Source organism: Saimiri boliviensis, chromosome 13 (assembly GCF_048565385.1).
Source record: "Saimiri boliviensis isolate mSaiBol1 chromosome 13, mSaiBol1.pri, whole genome shotgun sequence".
Classification (NCBI taxonomy): Eukaryota; Metazoa; Chordata; class Mammalia; order Primates; family Cebidae; genus Saimiri; species Saimiri boliviensis.
Window position 1 is genome coordinate 54,156,251 of NC_133461.1, and position 17,321 is coordinate 54,173,571.

The window sequence follows — 17,321 nt, forward strand, 5'->3', positions numbered from 1 at the left end:
CTTTTGCTGAAACAATATATTTATTTTAACTAAAGATATAAAAATATACATTAATTTGCCGATTTTGTGGTAAGGCTTTCTGTTTGTGTATGGATTGTTGACTGGTGTCCCTCAGTCCTTTCTTGCATATGCTACACATAGCATATATTCTATGATTTTCAGTTGAAGTACATGCTTAAAAGTAGAATGAAAGCCCAGTGCGGTGTCTCACACCTGTAATCCCAGCACTTTGAGAGGCCAAGGCAGGTGGATCACGAGGTCAGGAGTTCAAGATCAGCCTGGCCAATATGGTGAAACCCCATCTCTACTAAAAATCCAAAAATTAGCCGAGTGTGGTGGCACTCACCTGTAGTCCCAGCTACTTAGGAGGCTGAGGCAGGAGAATCACTTGAATCCGGGAGGCAGAGGTTGAAGTGAGCTGAGATCGCACCACTGCACTCTAGCCTGGGCAAGACTCCGTCTCAAAAAAAAAAAAAAAAAAAAGGAAAAGTAGAATGAGACCTTTGATACTTTGAAACAAGATAAATTCAGAGTCTTTGATTTTCAATTCTTTTTCCTTTTTGCCCTATCTTTTCACACTTGCCTTGCCCATACCTGTTTTGTCAGCAGTTTTTCCAGTGATTCAGTTGTCTTATTCTTAGTGGCTATGGTCTTAGGTCGGCATGCGTCGAAGGACAGTCATCACACAGACAGCATGGTGGCTCTGCAGTCCACCGCCTCTCCCGTGTGTCTGAAGTGCCACCATGAGTACGTGTTGCTTTGGCTCTGTTGTTCCTGAGGGAGATGACTTTGGAGAACACAAGCCCTGGGGTCGCGTGCCTGGGAGGCAGTCCCACGTCTGGAGCCAGTTGCCACTAACGCTTCCCAGAAGTCTCTGTTGTCCTCTAACACTTCCCAGAAGTCTCTTTGGTCCTGCTAGGCCTGCCTATCTCTTTTCTAGTTAAAGTTATTTCTTTGTATTTGAGGGTAGGAGGGTTAAAATACAAGGTGTTCCCTAGGCATGTTTTCTTTTCCTCACATCCGTGGTCATTCAGACACCCCGATGCCTCTTGCAATATATAACTCAGCAGTTTTCTTTGTTTTATGAGGGCATGGAGTACACATGTCTGGGGCCTTGCTGACCTTACATTCCAAAGTCCTGGGCCTCCCACAGTGAGGCCAGCTGCCGTTTCACCCAGTGCACCTCCTCTTTCCTCCTCGGTGCCCTGCCTGCAGTATGTGCTCTGGGCTTCCTTCTGGTGCGCAACTGGCCATGGGACTGTATCCACCTCCCTTGATTCATGTAAGCTTAATGTCAAGTGGGAAAAGCCGTTTCCTAGAATAGCAATTGACTGATGTCACCCCTGACCCATTGCAATGGAGGATAGCATCTTCCTTTCTCTGTTTATCTTTTGGTTGTGGGTACTGACATCTATTATTGCAGCAGGACTAGTGATAACTGAATATCCCTCAGATAATTGGCTGCTTGGTCTGCAGCCAATTATCTGAGTGTTTGCAGCTTATCTATTTGTATGTCAGTGTCTCCCATTGTATTATGAGGTCCGTGATGGCAAAGTATGAATTGGTGTTTAACAGCTAGGGCTTTGGAACCAGACAGACCTGAATTCAAATTCTGGCTTTGCCATTTACCAGCTCTCCTAACTATAGGCAAATTATCTATAAACTCTTTGTGCCTCCGTTTCTTCATCTGCACAATGAGGTAGTATTAATAAATACCTTCCTTGTAAGATTATTGTGCAACTTTAAGAAAGATGCAGCATATAAAACATTTAGCAAAGTGCCTGGTTTGTGGTAAGTGCTCAATAAATGTTACCTGTGGTGCTGCTGTTAATGATCATACTCAGCACCTTGTAAGTTGCTTTAAGTATTTGTACAATGAATTTATACAGCAAGTAAGGTTTGAAGGCCCTTTCTAGAGACTGGAAACATTTAAATGCTAGGTTCTCTGGGAAGTTGTAGAGATCAGGACTGATCAGGGATGGAGTGCCTGCCCATGCTAATAAAATTAACAAAGACCATTTCTTGAACAGGCATCATTCCAGGAGATCAGTTCATTGAGTTAGTTGGGATTATTATGTTATATTCTGTTGAAATCGTTTCATTTATTTTTATTAATTATTAGGATAACTCTGGGAACTTGAATTAGTAGAATTGAATACTTTCTTTTTTTTTTTTTTTTTTGAGACAAGATCTTGCTCTGTTGCCCAGGCTGGATTGCAGTGGTGTGATCTCGGCTCACTGCAACCTCTGCCTCCTGAGCTCAACTGATCCACCTGTCTTGGCCTCCCGAAGTGTTGGGATTATAGGCGTGAGCCACAGCACCCAGCCAATCAAATGCATTTCTAACTGATGAGAGAAGCAGGTTGCAACCTCAGTGATATGCACGGAGTGTATAAACTGGGATTTTGATTCTAAACTGTAAGAAAAAGTAGTTCCTGGTGTGGCTACAGTTGAAAAAGAAATGTGCCCTTCAGAAGTCCTCGGAGAGTCCCTGAACCAGAATTCCAACACTGGCAGGTTAATGGTTGAAAAAGCCAGCCTATGGGCACCCAACTGAAGTTCTGGGATTCTATTTTTCAGTTCTGTCCCTTGAAACTGTGGTTCTTTTTGTTGGGATTCCACGGAGCTGTTTGGTGTAGTACCTGGGTAAATAGCCTTTTCAATTTTTAATAATTTGTCATGGATTCAAAACTTCTGACTACTTACAATCCAAAGAGTAATGTTCACTGCCCTTGAAAAAAAAAACAAAACAAAACCAGATCTATTCTTTTTTCCAAGCTGCAGCAAGGCGTTTACCATTTCTATTTCTGGGATCTCTTAGCTGGGTGATAAGTAACGATGGGACTGTAGGTAGGGTGGCTTTGTCTGCCTCCACCACTCTGTGGATAAAGGCCACATGTCATTTAACAAGTCCGCCAGGGATGTTTAGATGGCTTCTGTTGCTGTAGTTGATGCATCTGGAAGGTCAGCCTTTACAGCCAGGTCTTTCTGAACAAAAAGTGGCAAAAGTGTTATCGCCTTTTCCCCCTCTTTCCAGATCTCATGTTCTGGCGTGGCTTCCTGCTGCAGTGCTGTTTGTGGGTATCATCTATGCTGGGTCCAGAGCCTTGTCCAGACTGGTAAGTGTTAGAGGTTTGGGGGGAACAGCCCATCTCTCTCTTTCCCCTTTGCCTTTTAACTTATCTTGCCTCAGATCAATAAGGGTGAGAATTACTTTAATAATGATAAAGCTAGATTGGAGAACAAGTCTTGGGCCTGAGGCCAGCATGGGACCTATTACCCCTTTCGTAGAGTTGAAGATAATCAGATAACAGGGACGGCCAACTTGTGTTACAAATTGGGGGTGCATACAGAGAAGCAGAAGAAAGAGTAGTGGTATTTGTGGAGCTGGCCATAGACAGGCCCTGCTGGGGGCTGCCTCCCGGTGGAGATGGGCAGAGTGGGAATGCCCTGGCTCTGCCTGAATGCAGGCTGTCTACGGGAGAAGGGAGGCAGGGCCTAACCTGCTCCTTGCTTCTGAGGACCCAAACCCTGCCCGTTGGTAATGTGGCCTGGTGCGGTTGGTTGTGGATGCAAATGCCTGACGTAGGGTCGATGTCCTGTACATGAGGGAGCTAGTAAAGCAAGCTGACTCTTCTGTTCTCCCCCCACTTCCCCGCAGGACTCAGCTCCTCAAATGCAGGAACTGTAAAGAGCAAAGCTACTTCCAGATACATTATTTGGAACTCCAAAAATTTATTTTACCATCCAAAGAGAATCCATTAAAACCCTCATGAACAGAAGGTGGCGTACAAGTCAGGAATGATGTGAATACCTCCTCTGGTCTTGTCCCATGACTACTAGCTGTTTATATCTATCGGAAAACAGTCGTATTTTGACTTTGGGGAAAGTGCAGAATGTGCAAAACAATTTAGTCTTTTAATGTAAAATTCTTGTTGTTATGTTAGCCCCTTAGATCTTGGCTATAAAAACAGTAAAAACAAACAAATAAGATCTGCCTAATTGGAAAACCGTGTTATTGTTAGGACAGCAACTCCAAAGTTGCAAAATAGCATTGAGGAATGTAATTTTGAAACTAAATAACCATTTTTCTTTCGTGGTTCATAAGCTTAAGTAGACGGAGTGATATATGCAGTGGGGAAGAACCTTCCCGGGTGAGCCTGAGAACTGACCCATGGTGCATGTTGCTGCTCAGCTCAGACCGCAAGGCTTGCCCTGGCCATCTGCTGTGGCTTCATTGTTCTCAGGCTCTTACCGCCTCAGTTTATACCCTTTGGCCTGCAGAGAGTGCTTCTTCTCCTACGCCATAGACTACTGGATTTGGTAAAAGCAGTGTGTTGCTCAAGTGCTTTTACATTTTTTTCTAGGCTCTGGATAGTTATGCTTGCCAGAATTTTGAAGTTTGAATAATAAGGTGTTATGCTCATAATAATAATACTTCTTGTTCGTGCAGTGCTTTTTTTCGTGGGCTACCAGAGTGATTTCCTACGTGTCCTTTTACGTGATTCTTGCAGTCTTCTGACAGATGATAGATGAGGCAGCTGTTAACCACTTGACAGAGGAAGAGGCATAGGTATAAAAGTCTTGCTAAACCTGCCTGTAGTCCCAGATAGTGGCAGCTCTTGTTTTTCTGTTTTCGTTTTTGCTTTGAGATGGGGTCTTGCTCTTGTGGTCTTGTGGCTCAGGCTAGCGTGCAGTGGCACAATCACAGCTCCCTAGAGCCTCGACCTCTTGGGCTCAGTGGGCTCCAGTGATCCTCCCACCTTAGCCTCTTGAGTAGTGGGGAATATAGGTACATACCAGTACACCTGGCTATTTGTTTATTTATTTTTTTAAAGATGGAATCTTGCTCTGTTGCCCAGACTGGTCTTGAACTCCTGGGCTCAAGTGATCCTCCCGCCTCAGCCTCGTAGAACATTGAGATTACAGACACGAGCTACCACACCTGGCATGGCAGCTCTTCTGACTCCCCACCTTTTGACTTTTCGGAATTGTTTCTTTAGGACCAATGTGTATGGATTTTAGAGTGAGCCCAGGGTATAGTAGTCATTGTGTAACTTTAGACTCTTTCAGTTGCAAGTGTTAGAAGGCTCAAAAACTGATCTCAGCAAAAGTAAGATTTACCGGTTCATATAACTGAAAAGTCATAGGGTAGAAACCTACTTCACGCATGGCTTTGTGCAGAGGTTCTAGTATTAGACTCAGAATCCAGTTTCTCTGTCTTTCAATTCTGCTCACAATCTTTGTCTCTTCTCACATCTAGCCCCTACCCCACCCCTGCCACAATGAGTGTTGTACAGCTGCCCCCAACAATGGGTGTCAACTCCAGCCTGACATTCTTACAACTTTAGTGGAAAGAGACCATTTTCCTGGTAGCTCCTGCATGAGTCCCAGGCTTCACTCTGATTGGATGAGTCAGGGCCACTGCCATCCTTGATCTGAAAACTGGTCGCAAGGTTGGAATTATGTTGATTGGCCAGCCCTGGATCATGGCTTCCCTGAACCATTCACTGTGATTAGAGGGACTTGGAGGCTTAGTCATATAGGATCTCTGCCTGGATCCCACAGATGGAGAGCAGGCTGTAATGGATCCTCAATATTGGAGTGCTTTACTGAAAGAAAAAAAAAAAAAAAAAAGGAGTTACTGATACTAGGTGGCCCAATACTCTCAGAAGACCATTTTAAATGTCAGTCTCGTATGTTTTCAGGCAGGTGAGGAGTTCTGCAGCCTACAGCAATGCTTCTTGAGCTGTGATCTGCAGCTGTACCAGTCTTTGAATTCTTTGTTACCTGTCCATGAGGAGATCAGCTTTGGCACTAACCACACTGTTTAACTGAGCTGGCTTTTTTTTTTTTCTTCCCCATAGCAAGACATTTTGAAGAAGGAAGCAATGCATTGATTTACATTCTGTTGCCATCTCCTTATCTTCTTGAGGACCAGCACTTTGACTGGCATTTCCCTAGAGTGTAGCCTTTTTTCAGAGATGGGGGTCTTACTATGTTGCCCAGGCTGGCCTCAAACCCTTGGGCTTACATCATCCTCCTGCCTCAGCCTCCCAAGTAGCTGGGACTACAGATATGTGCCATTGCACCCTGCTGAGAGCACAGTCTTTAATAAGCAAAAAGAAGATGTTGCAAGTCAAAATCTTTGAACAAAGGGAAACAACCAAAAACCAAATACACCCAATTAGAGTGGGAGGAGGGCGGAAAGGAGACGATTATTATTGTTTTCTTGTAAAATAGCTCAACTCAGCATCTTTTCTTTGTTTTCTGAGCTCTTTGTACATCGTTGCTTAGAAATTCATAGGGTGGATAACAGGAGGCACTCGTACAGTTTGTGTTGGAGAGAAAACAAGCATCAATATGCTGGTGCCAAGCTGTCAGTTTAATGAATCCATAAGGAATGGGGGAAAAGTGCTCCGTTAAAATCGGTAGATATATTGTTAGGCAAAACACTTTCAGGTAGCTCTTCTCCATAAAGCCCTCCTTGCTCTGACAAGGCCTTGAAGTTCTGTTCTCCTGATGTGTAGCTCCTGGGAGGAAGCTGAGTTAACTCTGCACAGATGCTATGGGCAAAGCTTTGCTGATTTTTCTACCTCAGACTCCCAACCAAATGATCTACAGAGTTAAGGGAAAGGAGATTTTTCTTGTAGCTATCTATTCAGCACATAGTTATGCGGGACCTACTACGTGCTGGGGGCTTAAAGGCAAATAAGACCTGGTTTCCGACCTTGAGGAACTGAAAGGGATGGGGTGGGGAGTGAAAGACACACAGCTCACCATGGGAGCAGCCACCATGAATGTCTGGCGCTAAGCATGTGCCAGGCGCTTTCTGTAACCAATCTTGATGACATGTGAGTTGGACTTGGCTTGATTTGGGCCTGCTTGGCCAGCTCCCTTACACTGAGTAAGGTCACAGTGATGATGGCTCTGATGGCATGAGTGTCAGTCTTGGAGGGACAGTGTGACTTCGATGGCTCATTATGACTCTTGTTATAATTTCTTGGTCGGAAGCCTTCTCAGCTGGATAGGACTGCCTCAGCCTGTCTGTGCTGGCCAGTGTTCGGAACAGATGCACAAATTCATACATTACTGAGCTTTCTGGAGAGTGGCCATCCTGGCATTGGTGATTTGACTCAAGCCATGCTGGTTTCTTGCTGGGAGGAGGCCAGGGTCTGCTGCTGGAGGAACCCTGAAAATCTAGGTCAAGGCGCCTTGACAGGACAGGAATTGTTTTCCTTGCTGAACTCTTTGATCTTGATCCTTCCTAATGGCTTGTTATGGTCTTCCATGAGCATTATATTCACTCAACATACTGGGGGTGGAGATGGGATTTTGTGTGTATGGTGGGGGGCAGGGGGTTGGTGAGGAAACACACATGGATCATTAAACCCATGTGAGTTAGTTACTCAGTTAAGCAAAATGGTACCTGTGGGTCCCCTCTCCCTTTGTTTGGCTCCAATATCATAAAGGAAGTTGGCTCCACAAAGGAAAAGAGTGTAGGTGTTGGTGTGGAATGGAGCATCCACCACCCCTAGTGTCCCTGTTACTGCTGATGAGAGGCAGCTCCTTCTGTTGCATTGTGTTCTTTTTTTTTTTTTTTTTTTTTTGAGACGGAGTTTCGCTCTTGTTACCCAGGCTGGAGTGCAATGGCGCGATCTCGGCTCACCGCAACCTCCGCCTCCTGGGTTCAGGCAATTCTCCTGCCTCAGCCTCCTGAGTAGCTGGGATTACAGGCACGTGCCACCATGCCCAGCTATTTTTTTTGTATTTTTAGTAGAGACGGGGTTTCACCATGTTGACCAAGATGGTCTCGATCTCTTGACCTTGTGATCCACCCGCCTCGGCCTCCCAAAATGCTGGGATTACAGGCTTGAGCCACCGCGCCCGGCCACGTTGTGTTCTTATCACAGGTGATCAGAGTCCAACTACAAGGATTCGTTTTAAAAATGTGGGCTCAGTGGGAGTGCAGTAAACCCCTTGCCAGACTTTAGTTATCATCTTTCTCCCCCTAAAAATTGTCCTGTAACTCTTACAAAATGACATAATATTAACATTGAACTCCTGGGGGAAAGCTTCATGACATTGGATTTGACAAGGATTTCTTGGATATGACACCAAGGCATAGGCAACAGAAGAAAAATAGAGTCATTGACTTCATCAAAATGAAAAATTTTGGTGCATTAAAGGATACTGTCAACATAGTAAAAAGGCAATCCCCAGAAAGGGAGGAAATATTTACAAATCCCTCATCAGTGGTGGGATTCACATACAGACTACATGGAGAACTCATAAAACTTAACAGCACAAAAGCAAACAACCTGATGGAAAAACGGGCAAAGGACTTGAATAGACGTTTCTCCGCAGATGATATTTAAAGACTGATAAAACAATGAAAAGATGCTCAGCAGCATTAATCATTAGAAAGATGCAAATCAGAACTATAGGAGATATACTTCACATCCATGAGGATGGCTACTACTAAAAACCAGAGAATAACAAGTGTTGGTAAAGATGTGAAGTTGGAACCCTTGAGCACCATGGGTGGAAATGCACAGGGGTGCAGCTGCTATGGGAAACAGTGTGGTGCTTCTTCAAAACATCAAAAATAGGATGATTCAGCAGTTCTACTTTTGGGTGTACATCCAAAATACTTGAAAGAAGGGACAGGAAGAGATACTTGTGCATCCATGTTCATTTGTCTATTATTCATAATAGACAAAAGGTAGAAGCAATCCCAGTGCCTATTGATGGATGAATAGATAAAATAGATAAAACAATGGGGCCAGATGCAGTGGCTCATGCCTGTAATCCCAATACTTTGGGAGACTGCGGCGGGTGTATCATCTGAGGTCAAGTGTTCGAGACAAGCCTGACCAATATGGTGAAACCCCATCTCTACTACAAATGCAAAAAATTAGCTGGCCATAGTGGCAGGTGCCTGTAATCCCAGGCTACTCAGGAGGATGAGGCAGGAGAATTGCTTCAACCTGGGAGGCAGAGGTTGCAGTGAGCCGAGATGACACCATTGCACTCCAGCCTGGGCAGCAGAGTGAGACTCTGTCTCAAACACACAAGCAAACAATGGAGTATTATTCAGCCTTAAAAAGGAAGAAAATCCTGCCATATGCTGCAACATGGATGACCCTTGAAGACATTATGCTAAATAAGTCAGTCACAAAAAGACTAATACTATGTGACTCCACTTATATTTGGTACTTAGAGTAATCAAATTTACAGAGGCGGAAAGTACTATGGTGGCTGTCAGGGGTGGAAGTAAGGGAGAATGGTTAGTGTCTAATGGGCGCGGAGTTTCAGTTTTGCAAGATGAAAAGAGTTCTGGCAATGGAGGGTGGTGATAGTACAACAGTGTGAATGTACCTAGTGCAGTGTGGATGGACGATGCACTTGAAGATGGTGAAGCTGGAACCTTTTTTTGATGTATATTTTACCACAACTAAAAAAAAAAATCACCCAGGTTCCATGGGAAGTTTTCTTGAGGATTCCATGAAAAAGAGGGGGCCATAATGTGTTCGTACCTGTCTCACTTAGAACTCCTCTGTGTTCCTGTGGGATATGCATATTTAGTTTAACCAAATTCAGTTATGTGGACTTGGGTAAAAGTGTGAAGAAAACAGCCATTCCCTGAGGGCAGGCAAGGCCGCCCACCATTCTCACCCACCCCTTAGGCCTTTCTGACTCCCTGGCACCTCTCTTAGGATTAGCATTTTGCCAAATTAGAGGAGCTCCTGGTACCGCAAGGTATCTATTTTTCATACGGCGAGGCCCTTTCACACCAGGCAGCTATTTTATGTGGTGCTCAAATGAAGGACAGAGAGGATCTCCCAGCTTGTACTAGAGACTGGGAAAGAAGGCACTCTGGTCCTCTGCCCTTAAGCAGTTTGCCATCTAATGGCAGAATAGAAAGATGAATGTAAATAAACACTGTAATTTATGACATGCAAGTCAATTTCTGAATATTCACTTATATGTAAACATATGAATATTCAGATACCTCACCTTCTTCCAGAGAGGATGTGTGGTAGCTTATAAAAATAATTACAGTTGCGCCGGGCGCGGTGGCTCAAGCCTGTAATCCCAGCACTTTGGGAGGCCGAGGCGGGTGGATCACGAGGTCGAGAGATCGAGACCATCCTGGTCAACATGGTGAAACCCCGTCTCTACTAAAAGTGCAAAAAATTAGCTGGGCATGGTGGCGCGTGCCTGTAATCCCAGCTACTCAGGAGGCTGAGGCAGGAGAATTGCCTGAACCCAGGAGGCGGAGGTTGCGGTGAGCCGAGATCGCGCCATTGCACTCCAGCCTGGGTAACAAGAGTGAAACTCCGTCTCAAAAAAAAAAAAAAAAAAAAAAAAAAAATAATTACAGTTAAAAAAAGATATATACTCTGATGAACAGAATTGTACAAGAAATCTAGGTAAAAGGACTGGCGTGGTGGCTCATGCCTGTAATCCCAACAGTTGTGGGAGGCCAAGGCTGGTAGATCACTTGAGGTCAGGAGTTCGAGACCAGCCTGGCCAACATGGTGAAACCCCCGTCTCTATTAAAAATACAAAAATGATCTGGGTGTGGTGGTACATGCCTGTAGTTCAAGCTACTCAGAAGGCTGAGGCAGGAGAATCACTTGAACCCAGGAGACAGTGGTTGCAGTGAGCCGAGATCGTGCCACTGCACTCCAGCCTGGGCAACAGTGAGACTCTGTCTCAAAAAAAAAAAAGAAAAGAAATCGAATTAAAAGGTAATAGGTGATGTCACAGAGAGATTTAGCACCTAGAAGTTTATACTGTAATATCTCACAATATAATTACAGTTGGGTCTGAATTAGCTCTCAGCTTTCTGCAGCCAAATAAAAAAGTTACAAAAGTCTGAACACAGTGGCCTGTGCCTGTAATCCCAGACTTTAGGAGGCTGAGATGGAAGGATTGCTTGAGCTCAGGAGTTCAAGACCAGCCTGAGCAACATAGCCAGATCTCATCTCTACAAAAAATAAAATAATTAGCCTTACCTTTTGGCGTGTGCCTGTAGTCCTAGCTACTCAGGAGACTGTGGTGGGAGGATCGCTTGAGCCTGCCCAGGAGTTTGAGTCTGCAGTGAGCTATGATCACGCCACTGCACTCCAGCAAAAAAGTCCACTTAAAACACAATTACAACTAATTGAAGTTTTCCTGAGTCCTCATAAAGGGTAGGCTGGGTGACTCAGTGGGGCAGGTCTTTAATAACGTCCTTATAACAACAGTCACCAGTATCTAGAATTCTTAGTGCCCATGGAGAGAGAATGAAGACATAGCACTTTTCAGCAGGAGCAGGTTCTCTGTGGTAAAATCCATGGGTCTCTGGTTATCTGGCTCCGTTCAGGGCCTTAGACTATCCTCTAGGAACATTCTTCCTTTCCCTCCCCTCCCCCTCCCCCCTACCCCCCCCCCCCCCCCCCCCCGCCATTCCTTTCCTTTCCTTTCCTTTCTTTGACAGAGTCTTGCTCTGTCATCCAGGCTGGAGTGCAGTGGCACCATCCTGGCTCATTGCAGCCTCTGCCTTCTGGGTTGAAGTGATTTTCCTGCCTCAGCCTCCCAAGTAGCTGGGACTACAAGTGCACATCACCATGCCTGGCTAATTTTTGTATTTTTAGTAGAGATGGGGTTTTACCACGTTGACCAGGCTGGTCTCAAACTCCTGACCTTAGGCAATCCACCCGCTTCAGCCTCTCAAAGTGCTGGGATTACAGGCGTAAGCCACCACACCTGGCCTAGAAACATTATTTCTTGCATGCATGATTTTGGTAAAAATTAGGCAGCCAACAGTTTAAAGTTACTTTCTTTGGCAAGGACTTGGAGGTCAATTATTCTGTATTGTAGGTTAAGGACACACCTGCATATTTAAAAATCACCCAGCTAGAAAGGTCGGATTGACGTTCTTTTACAAAAATTAAGAAGCTGACTCAGAACTTGTGCTTGAATAGGGGAGTGGTTCACACCCCTGCAGAGTGACCCAAGTTGAGCCTGTGAGCAGGGTCAATGCTTTCCACAGGAAACCATTCTAAGTCAGTTCCAACACCTGAACAAATAACCAAGCCTTCAAAATTCCACTCTGGGAAGTATGAGAATCATGAAATATTTCTAAGTGAGAGTTACCAATTTCTCTTCAGAGCCAGATAAAAATGTCAACGGTGCATGGATGAAATGTTGAATTTTCAGCTAATAGATTCTAGGAATAAAGTAGTTGCAAACTGTGTCCCTAAGTAATTTTTTTTTTTTTTTGTAAAGGTATTGAAGCCTTTGGGAAGTGATTAGGTCATGAGAGTAAAGTTATCATGAATGGGATTAGCGCCTTTATAGTTCCTACATAATTTAATGAATTTTCCTGCAGTATAGTTTAATTTGGTCAATTACATTTTTACGGAGTATATAAAAAATGATGCTTTGGGCTTTATGGTAGCTGATGTTGTGCCATTTTCCCTGATGAAAGAGATGTTGAGGCCATGCCTGGAGTCTTGACAGTGGTGAAGAACATTACCTAGTTTTCTGTTTCTCTTTAGCAGCAAGCAGATATCTAGATCATCCAAAAGTGGTTTCAAATCATGAAGAATAGGTAAAAAAGAGAACCAGGACACATTCCTCAGTTTTCTTGCCTATATAATGAGAATGTTAATCGTATCTGTCTCATAGGGTTTTTATGAAGTTTAAATATATAAAGGTGGAACAGTGTCTGATATGTAGTAAGCACTCAAGATACCTTAGCTACTATTATTGCTTTGATCATTTCTTAGAATTTTTGTTTGATTTAACAAAAATAAGTCCTACTGAACTTGACTCCTTAAAGATAACAAAGGGCAGATTTTCTGAAAGAATCTGTCACTAGGGGTCTCCTGAACTTATGGGTTATAGTTCACATTGGAACTCGTACGGAGTTAGAGGCCAGGGAAAGACTGGTAATCAAAGTTGCAAACTGACCAGTCATGGTGGCTCACGCCTGTAATCCCAGTGCTTTGGGAGGCTGAGGTGGGTGGATTACCTGAGGTCAGAAGTTGGAGACCAGCCTGGCCAACATGGCAAAACACTATCTCTACTAAAAGTACAAAAATTAGCTGGGCATTGTAGCACATGCCTGTAATCCCAGCTACTTGGGAGGTTGGGGCAGGAGAATCGCTTGAACCTGGCAGGTAGAGGTTGCAGTGAGCCAAGATAGCACCATTGGACTCCAGTCTGGGCAACAGAATGAGACTCTGTCTCAAAAAAAAAAAAAAAAAAAATTGTAAACTGTCTTTATATATGTGTGTGTGTATATATATATATATCTATATATATATATATCTTTTTCTTTCTTTTTTTTTTTTTTTTTTGAGGTGGAGACTTACTCTGTCACCCAGGCTAGAGTACAGTGGCTTGATCTCAGTCACTGCAACCTCCGCCTCCTTGGTTCAAGCAATTCCCCTGCCTCAGCCTCCCGAGTAGCTGGGATTACAGGCACGTCCCACCACACCCGGCTGTTTATTTTGCATTTTTAGTAGAGACGGCATTTCACCATGTTGGTCAGGCTGGACTCAAACTCCTGACCTCGTGATCTGCCTGCCTTGTCCTCCCAAAGTGCCGGGATTACATGCGTGAGCCACCACCATGCCTGACCCAATAATGTTTTTGATAGAACCCTACACAGGCTTATAGAGTATAACTGGCCAACTGTAGAATAATGGTCTTTAAAGCCTGTTTGCTTCTCAGTAGAAAAAATAGCTTGAGAAAATAGATTTAAAAATTTTTAAGTGGGAGTACAAGAAAGCCTTTTTAAAAAAGGTATAGGTTTATTCTGAGTTCATCCATTTTAGTTCTTACCAGATGTATTAGTCCATTTTCACAGTGCTATAAAGAAATACTTGACTGGCCAGGCATGGTGGCCCAGCCTGTAATCCCAGCACTTTGGGAGGCTGAGGCTGGCAGATCACTTGAGATCAGGAGTTCGAGACCAACCTGGCCAATGTGGTCAAACCTTGTCTTTACTAAAAATACAAAAATTAACTGGGTGTCATGTCAGGCACCTGTAGTCCCAGCTACTTGGGAGATTGAGGCAGGAGAATCACTTGAACCCAGGAGGTAGAGGTTGCAATGAGCCAAGGTAGCGTCACTGCACTCCAGCCTAAGCAACAGAGCAAGACTCTATCTCAAAAACAAACAAACAAACAAAACAACCAGAATCGCATGTCTGGGTAATTTATGAAGAAAAGATGTTTAACTGACTCACAGTTCTGCAGGCTGTTCAGGAATCACGGCAGGAAGGCCTCAAGAAACTTACAATCATGGCAGAAGGGGAAGGGGAAGCAAGCACCTCTCACCACGGTGGAGCAGGAGAGAGGGAGAATGAAGTGGGACGAGCCATATACTTTTAAACACCCAGATCTTATAAGAACCACAGTCACAAGAACAGCAAGGGCGACATCCATCCCCATGATTTAATCACCTCCCACTAGGTCCTTCTCCTAGCATTGGGAATTACAATTTGACATGAGATTTGGGTGGGGACACAGAGCCAAACCATATCAGTAGGTCTGTTACTGGTGTAAGTGGACGGCCAGGATTTGGAACACACCAGTCATACCGAACTTTGGACAGTTGGAGGTCCAGGAAGTTTTCACTGTGGCTTGACATAATTTGGGTGTCATAACACCAGGGCTAGAAGGTGTGGGCTTTGCAGTTAGACAGGCCTGGATTGGGGTCATGGCTTTGCCGCTGAACCAGCTGTGAATACTCAAGCAAGTGGCCAGTCTTTCTCAGCCTCATTTTCCTTGTTTATAAAATCAAGGTAATAGCATCTACTAAGAGAGGTGCTGGGAGGAGGTTTAAATAAGGGAATACACATAAAATACTTAGCACTATGTTTAACACATTGTTGGTGGCTATTGTTATTGTACTTTAAAATTAATTCTGCATGAATAAATAGTTCCTTTTCCAGAATCTGATCAGAGTAAGGACCTAGGGAGATTGAGAAAACAGCCTCCAGGTCCTATCATTGAGAAAATTAAGCCTCCTTGAAGTCTAAAGTTGGGTCTAGAATTCCGTAATCTCAGTTCTAAATCTGATCTCATTACTGATATTATAGCCAAGGAAGCAAAAAAACATTTACATAAGATCTTAATTGGATCAGATCCAGCCCCTACTTTAATATTAGCTTTCATGTGTCATGTGATTAACCCATCCAAGATTTTTTTTTTGCTGTCCTTTCAAGCCAAGAATTGGAAGGCCAGGGCCCAAGTCTGGCAAACATGGGCCTAATGCAGAAAGCCAACTTTAAAATATATAATCTCTTTAATAATATTAACAGACATAAAATATAACTTACAATCTAAAAATGTAAGAGGCATAAAAAGAAACACAAAAATAAATGCAAAAATAGAAACTAAAATAGTTTCATTTTAAAAGAAAAAAACAATTTGAGTTGAACTTTTAATGAAAGATAAAAATAGAAAATGTTCTTTTAAAAAGGTAAGAAAAATGTAAGGCAAGAACTCAGAAATGAAACAGTGCGAGTTAGAACAGATTACTAAAATGGCACAGCTATATAAAGGCATAGAAGTTTTAAAAACAAGGTAAAAATATGTCCTTCGCAAAGATAAAGAATAAATTCCTCTGAAAGTAGGCGAGCAGCCTAATTTTGAAGCAGGTCCTCTAAACGGGAGCAATTTACCCAAGCCGATCCTCTGCAGAGCCTGCTGAGGGCGGGGCTACCAGTTAGTGATATTGACCCTCTTTGTGCAGTCCTCCTAAGCCATTCGTTAAGGTCCTTAACCTGTAGTATTTGGGTCATCCCTCTTGGCAGCTCCAGGCTATGGGGTATTGTTATCCCTGCTTTACAGAGGAGGAAACACAAGTTTGGATGCATACCTTGCCCCACTAGCAGGTGGTGGAGCTGGAGCCCAGAGTGATGATAAAACCTGTGCTCTTACTCTCATTTTTTTGCCATCCAGGAAGCATCATTTTCATTATCAACAAGAAAGATAATAGGCCAGGGGTAGTGGCTCATGCTTGTCATCCCAGCACTTTGGGAGGCTGAGGCAGGTGGATCACTTGAGGCCAAGAGTTCAAGACCAGCCTAGCCAACATGGTGAAACCTGATTCTACTAAAAAAATACAAAAATTAGCCAGGTGTTCTAGCAGGCACCTGAAGTACCATCTACTAGGGAGGCTGAGGCAGTAGAATCGCTTCAACCCAGGAGAGGGAGGTCCGGTGAGCCAAGATGGCGCCACCGTGTGCGCTCCAGCCCCTGCAACAGCGTAAGACTCTATCTCAAAAAAGACAAAACAAAAACAAACAAAAAAACCTAAAACAACAGAATTCCTCTCCTCCTCATTCTCCCCCTTCACCCTGTCAAGGTTACCTATCCATTAGGAGAGAATGCCACTTTTAACAAATGTCCCAGCAATGGGAAACGTGCAGTGTATCCTAATAATGGGTGATTACATTTTTTATATTTTCTCCTCCCACTTTTTTTTTGTGAGAGTTTATCCAGTTATTCAATAATTTGCTTCAGTTCTAAATTGCTGAAACATTACTAAATATTTCTTTGATGTGGCCCCTCCGTCTTCACTGCCACTACCAAGTTCAGGTCACCATCTTGTCCTTCCGTATGTTAGTTTCTGTGGCTACTGTGATAAATTACCACATGCTTGGGTGACTTAAAATGACAGAAATGTATCCCTCACAGTTCTGGGGGCCAGAAGTCTGAAATCAAGGTGTCGGCAGGGCTGCACCCGGTCCTGAGCCTCTAGGTGAGGGTCTGTTCCTTGTCTCTTTCAGCTTCTGGTGGCCATGGCATTGCCCAGCTTGTGGCTACATCAGTCCAGTCTCTGCCTCTGTAGTCACATTGCCCCTTCTCTGTGCTTGTCATATCCCTGCCTCCTCTTATAAGGATATGTGTGATTGCATTTAGGGCTCACCTGATAATCCAGGAGAATCTGCCTGTCTCAAGATCTTCAATTTACTCACATTTGCAAAGACCCCTTGTTGCCATATCAGACATTTACAGGTCCCAGGGATTGGGATGTGGATGTCTTTTAAGGGGCCGTTTTTCATCCTATGGCACCCCTAGACTTTTGCAGCCCTCTCTGCCCCCTGCCCTCCACCCTGCAGCCCAAGTTCCTCTAAACATGCAGATCATGTCATGGTCAGCTTTAAAACTCCTCGCTGGTTCTGGGGGCCCTCAGAACCATCCTGTTTCCCAGTGTGTCCTGTGAATACCTCTCTATCTTCCTGTCCCTTGCTCCTCCCTTCCTCATTGCGGTTCACCATGTCCCACTTCTTCCCATTCCCCGGAGAAGCT

General features: G+C 44.0%; 1 protein-coding gene across 12 annotated transcripts in view; it reads left to right on the plus strand.

The window, feature by feature from the left end:
- TMEM241 (transmembrane protein 241) overlaps positions 1-17,321 on the plus strand; it is a 156,109-nt gene that overhangs the window by 37,581 nt on the left and 101,207 nt on the right. For all 12 annotated transcript variants that reach the window (XR_012513144.1, XR_012513149.1, XR_012513150.1 and 9 more), the window contains one exon: positions 3,038-3,119. Coding sequence is in view for 5 of the 12 variants with exons in the window: in XM_074383681.1 (XP_074239782.1) it covers positions 3,038-3,119 (82 nt within the window). In the remaining 7 variants the exon portion in view is untranslated. The remainder of the gene's footprint in view (positions 1-3,037; positions 3,120-17,321) is intronic.